Source organism: Morus notabilis, unplaced genomic scaffold (assembly GCF_000414095.1).
Source record: "Morus notabilis unplaced genomic scaffold, ASM41409v2 Scaffold315, whole genome shotgun sequence".
NCBI lineage: Eukaryota > Viridiplantae > Streptophyta > Magnoliopsida > Rosales > Moraceae > Morus > Morus notabilis.
Genome location: NW_010360512.1, coordinates 103,708 through 109,812, shown reverse-complemented (window position 1 = coordinate 109,812; position 6,105 = coordinate 103,708). Strand labels below are relative to the sequence as shown.

The following is a 6,105-nucleotide window of genomic DNA, read 5'->3' as shown; positions in this document are numbered from 1 at the left end:
TTCGTGATCGAAAATTGTGTTTGGTTTGCCTCCTTTTCAAATATATAATTTTCGAAAGAACTTATCTTAATAAAGTAAATTAAAGTATAATATTATATATTTTCTCTGCCAAATTGAAACACAGTTTGGTTTTGGGAAAAATGCATTAATAAGGTACATAATTTTTGGTGAGTAAAATTTTTGTGATAAAGAAATGCACTAATATAAGGTTTCATTTAATTAATATGATACTGCTCTTTAGCAATAGAAAAATAAAATAAATACGATACCGCATTATGATATCGCATTCTTTAGTTCGTATACACTTTTGTATTTGGCTTTGCCCCACTCCAAAAATAACATATCTTTTTTTCTTATTTTTAAAAACAGTGCTTCCATAATTTTTAACCATCAAATCTTAATTAGGTTCCATAAATTTGTCATCAAACCTTAATTTGTTATATAAAATACATGACGTTAATTAATACACTGACAATGCAAGACATAGTATAAATATTGTAGCTCGTATTTCATTCTCATATAAAACGTTGTACGACAGAAGTATTGCTTAGTACGACATTCATCGATCTTATTGAAGTTGTGAATATATTAAAGTTGAGAGAGTTGTTGTACATTGATGGGATAAACCTTAAATATATTACGAGAAGTGTAGGCATCGTTTGCTATTTGAATGTTTACAGCTTCTGTTGGATGTAAACCGTCAAAGTACACATAAACCTTCTTGTTTGGACATGTTCGCCCACCTCTTTCACACAAAACTCCATTTCCACCTGCATACATACATATATATATATATATATATATATTGAGAGGAAATTAAAGAAAAGGAAATAATTAAATTAGTAATATAAGTAATACTTAATAAAATATAGATTTTTTCAAGTAATAGTTAAAGGCAGTTTCTCTTTTACCTTTTTATTATTTATCTAATTGTATATATCTTTCTTTCTTCTTGCATTAACTTTGTAATCTAATAATTTAATCCACTTTAAAAAAAAGTAAACAAATTATGAATTCAAATAATAATGTTGTTGGATTTTTGGTTTATTTGGGGTTTTGAGCTTGAAATAATAAGTAGATTTAGAAGTCAAATAACGGGATATAATTGAAAGTTTTTTAAAAAATTCTACGCAAAATGTTTAATTACAAAATTTCATTGGTGACTGTTAAAGTATAAAACTATTGTTGGCTCACCTCTTAATATGGAGCTTAAGCTTTTGAGATGGATTGGTAAACTAACGATGGTATCAGAGCGGGGGGTCCTGATTATGTATTGGGTTTTTAATATATCTCGGGCTTAAATATTTACGTGTTGGGCTTTTTAATTAATTTACCCACACAATTACCCATTGTCTAACCCACACGTGAGGGGGAGTGTTAAAGTATAAAACTATTGTTGGCCTACCTCCTATCTTAAGCTTTTGAGATAGATTGATAAACTAACAGTAGCAAATAGGAGACAAAAAACTTTTAGTTGGGGGTAAAAATATCACAAACTAATAGAAAGTGAGTCCTAATTATAAGTCACAATACTTGTGGTGACTTTGGACACTGTATCTCCTAACATTGTTCTTGAACCGTTTTTTTTTTTTTTTTTTTTTTAAATGATCTATTACGTGTCTGACGTAAGAAATTCTTGATAAGATTTTGAAGACGTTTAGAAGTGGTAAACCATGAAAATACAAAGGACAAGATGATGGGTAATAGCGATATCTACAACCTTGAGTTCGAGATACCACTGCGCAACAACTGCTCCTTGTGTTTGTAAAGCCTGCACACGTATCAAAATAGCTAAAATGTGAGAGAATTGATTCAAGCATACATATATTCTTATATTTTAAAGAAGAACGTTGAATTCCAATTTTATGTTGGAAAATGATTAAAATATTCATGCTTTTTTTTTTATGTCAATTCAATATATATATATATATATATATATATATATATGCGAGGTTACAAAATATAAAGATATTTTTGTGACTATGCCAGTTCGCCTATATATATATGTACACCATATACATTCATTTGACATGATCATATATAAGTCGTTGTATTTCTTCAAGAATATATACTAGCACCAAATTTGATCACATTTATTTTCTTTAAAAAAAAATCACATTTATTTTTGTTCGGATTAAGTAAAAAATAATATAACTTCTTTTCTCAATCCGAAATTCCAAATGAGGAATATTAGTACCTCTAGAAGCAGGAAAGAGGAGGATTTCTGAGACAATGTTATAGGTTTCAATGACAACCAAATTGGAATCAGGCATTCTCCGCTGGAAATCTTCCACCATTGACCTCAAATTTCTGTTGTAGATTTGAGCAACTTGGTTTATAGCTTGTGCACAAACGACAGTACAATTTGGCATGTTCAACTCTACCAACGGACTGTTTCCCAGTGGATAGACTGCAGTTAACACGAATTTCCTGGCTCCCAAACTGTACAGCTTCTGCATTTCACGAACAAATTATAAGTTTGACACAATGATATTATAATTCTTTTACGTAACAAGAGGATATTTTAGAAAAAAAGTTCAACTTCTATATAGTTATCTTTATTACGAAATTTGAATTTATTAGTAAATCTCTTGACTCTAGAAAATTTAATAATCTTCAGTGACTCTTACTCGATTACGTAATTATAACTTGTATATTTATTCAATTTAATGAAAAATAAAGCCGTTATTTATTTCCAAAACATAACACCGGTATCAAAACTCTATCACTTCAATGAGCAACAGACTTCGTTCATTTCACCAATTCGAGTTTTCAGTTTTAAGTTTATACAGTTAAAAGCTCTCAGAAAATGTCACATTTAACTTTTTCTATTACAGTTAAAAGCTCTAAAAAAATGTCACATCTCAGCTCGAATTGAAAACTCAAATCTACAAAACGAACGAGGCCTTAATTCTTGGTTACCTACGCGGCCACGCCCAACAATTGTCGACCCTACACCCCACGCCTGTTACCTCCCGGCACCCCTTGTGCCCCCGTCGATTTCTGTCCAGTGCCCTAGACAACTACAGTCTCTGCTCAAGCCTCTCCAAACTCATCTTCCCAACATCCGACTGTGTTTTTTCAACCCCTACCGTCTTTTATTAGTTATTTTGTTGTAGTGCTCATACAAAGATCGGAGTCTTGCACGGAACGTTAGGGAAATTTAGCTTTAATTTCCTATATAGTTATCTTCAGCAAGAGTTTTGAATTTGTTTGTAGTTATTTTCATACTATACTTTATAACAGATTTGATAGTCTTGAGTAACCTACCTGATTCTTTAATTATAATTTGCGAGTGTAAATATATGTATAAAAAAAATTAGGTTGTATGCTATATCTATTTGAATTTATTCCACATTTTCTTTGTGGTTCCAATTATTATATCATATTTTGTTGACTTTTGACTGGTTCATTTATGCGGTACAAATTAAAAACTCCAATATTCGAAGAGTAAATCCAAAGTTGAGTTTTGTTGGTGGCATTCCTCAAACTTTCTTTAAATATAATACTATCATTCGCCCACCTCTTAATAGCTTAAGTGTTTTTTTTTTTTTTTTTTTTTTTTCATGAATTGCAAACTAGGAGGAGATTTGATTGTCTAAGATAACTTATTCAAATTTTACTTTTTTTTTTCTTTTTAGGAAATAACTTACCAATTTTGTACCTGTAAATTTGTATTTATATGTAACCTAATGATAGTGTCTTTAACTAGTGAGTTTTCTCTCTTCAATCACGTTAAATGTTTGTCTTCTTTTCTTTAATTTTATTGGTAGTACGTGTGCCGGTTTTTTACGTCTGTCGTTTCAAGGCTTTAGAATTCTTATGTATAGAATATTGCAGTTATATCTTATGAACTAAGCCCGTGACCACCAATTAATATGAGTTCTTGAGTAAAATTTTTTGCTATTAATTAACACATTATTTGATTTTATGGTGCAGGTAAGTAAAAGTTTTACGTCCGCTTAAATGGATGAAAATATTTTGAAAGAAAACTAGCTAGCCAGGAATATTTTTACTTTTCATTTAATGTTCGATAATTTGTTTTTATCTGAAGCCATGCTCTATCCTTATTATTATTTTTTTTTTTAAAAGTTGTTTTCATTACACCATATATATGTGCGTCAGTGCCTCTGTGTGCATATATATATATATATATATGTATATATATATATGATGTGTATATAGAGAGAGAGAGGGTGTACATATATACCTGTAGACGCTGTGATAGAATGGCAGTAAGGTTGGCTGTGAATGTTTGAGGATCAACTCTGGGATAGGTTTGCCTGAGGAAGTAGTTAAAAAGGATGTCGTTTCCTCCCACCCCAACGACAAACAAGTAGCCTGGAAGTGAATCAGAGCTATTGCAACCAAGCTGAACTTCTAATTCTGGCAGTGTCACCTCCTGAAAGTCCCTTATTTGCTGACTCAAGCTGGTCACGTTCCCCTGAGAAAGAAAAAGAAAAATTGCGATTAATCAATGATCATCGTATACAGTAAACTATGAGATGATTTAGTGATTGAAATTATTATACGGATTAATTAAATATGTTAAGTTTTCTTTTTGTTTTTGTTTTTGTTTTTTTTGAGAAAAATGAAATATGTAAGTTATACAGATCACATATATATGGGAATAGTTTCACGTGTATCCTCCCTGTTATTACGCAATGTATAAATTAGAAACTTAGGTAATAGGCTTTTCTTGTGAAAGGTATAAATATTATGGTTGTTTGTTTCATGGTTGTATATGGACTCCTTTGGCTAGCCACCTTATCATATCGATGTCTAAAGTACATGCGAATATATATAATAATGCTGCCTGTGAACGGAGCTGTAAGGCATGTGTCTTCACTCAAATTTTTAAAATTTTGAATATTTTGTGTATAAATGTTTTAAAAGTAAGTTTAGTTGTGTGTAAATGTAATAAGAAATATTATAATTTTACTCACACTTAATAATAAAAACTTATGACTATATATTCTCACTTAATAAGAATTTATCGTTTACAATCATCTATATTGTGTCTCCACTAAAAATGTTTTCTGACATCACCATTGGCGTGTGATGACTAGTCATATGAGCGGACCCGTTTAGTTCATTGATTTGAGTTTTTAATTCGAGTTGAGATATGACTTTATGTGAGAGCTTTTTACTGTAGAAAAAAAGTTAGATGTGACTGTTTCTGAAAACTTTTTACTGTAGTAAAACTTAAATTTTAAACTCAAATAAGTAAAATGAACGGGAAAATGAATCACTTCACGTATATTCTACGTATAAATGTGTGCATATGGGTTTATGATTTCTTAATTCGTTTTTCTGTGGCACTAGTGAAAAGAAAAAGAACTTAAACAACAATTGAAAACAATAAATGGATAGATTTTAGATTACATATATATGGTATACGTTTTTAACAAATACCATGAACATAGTATCAAAAGTAAGTTTTGAGGCATGTAGAAGCTAGCAAGCTTACCGAAATTAAGCTGGTCTCATCTAAAATACCAGAAGAACCAGATGCATGATTGACACCATAAACAATTTTCCTTCCCTTTGTTGTGGGATCTTTGAAAGGAGGAATTAAGTTTGGCAGGTTAAGAAGCTCACCAAGAAGATCAACCAAATTTTTGCCGTCTGTAAACCGGCCGGTAGGACCGTTTGGGAAGTCTATTCCATAAGGCAAATAATTCACTTGTGCCCTATTTTCAAAGAAGTTATTGTTGCCATTGTCCACAAGGGAGCTTCCAAAAACAAACAGCCCCCAAGTTCTATTTGCCCTAGTAGTGATTTCCTGATCTGGAAATGCACAGTTATTGGATTGGGAGGTGCATAGGGACAAATAAGAGAGGAAACAGAGAAGAAAGATAACAAATAGCATTTTTGAATGAGTTTCTGATGATGCCATTTTAAAGCAAGGAGACTTTGTTTGGATTACTATTAATGAGAAGGGGGGAAGAGATGGGATATAAATAGGGCTTCGTTTCATTCATTCAATTTTTTTTATTTTTTTTATTATGGTTATTAAATCTGGTTAAAATCACATTAGATTAAAAAAATATGTAAAAAGATAGTTTCTGGTATAAATCTAACGGTTGAAAGTATGGAATTATA

General features: G+C 30.9%; 1 protein-coding gene across 1 annotated transcript; it reads right to left on the bottom strand.

Moving 5' to 3' along the window:
* Positions 1-588: 588 nt before the first annotated feature.
* Positions 589-5,904, bottom strand: LOC21399470 (GDSL esterase/lipase At1g29670). The gene is made up of 5 exons (XM_024164600.1): positions 5,471-5,904; positions 4,211-4,444; positions 2,198-2,453; positions 1,721-1,771; positions 589-770 (listed from the first exon to the last, which is right to left on the bottom strand). Exons 1-5 carry the CDS (start codon positions 5,897-5,899, stop codon positions 589-591), a joined length of 1,152 nt encoding a protein of 383 aa, XP_024020368.1. The 5' UTR covers positions 5,900-5,904.
* Between the last annotated feature and the right edge of the window lie 201 nt (positions 5,905-6,105).

Bases quoted from the DNA above. Each gene is read 5' to 3' on its own strand.
- LOC21399470 (XM_024164600.1), bottom strand. From the start codon at position 5,899: ATGGCATCATCAGAAACTCATTCAAAAATGCTATTTGTTATCTTTCTT. The intron at 1,772-2,197 runs GTACTAATATTC...ATACGTGTGCAG, and splicing joins CCTCTTTCCTGCTTCTAGAG to GCTTTACAAACACAAGGAGC. The intron at 771-1,720 runs GTTGTAGATATC...GTATGTATGCAG, and splicing joins AGTGGTATCTCGAACTCAAG to GTGGAAATGGAGTTTTGTGT.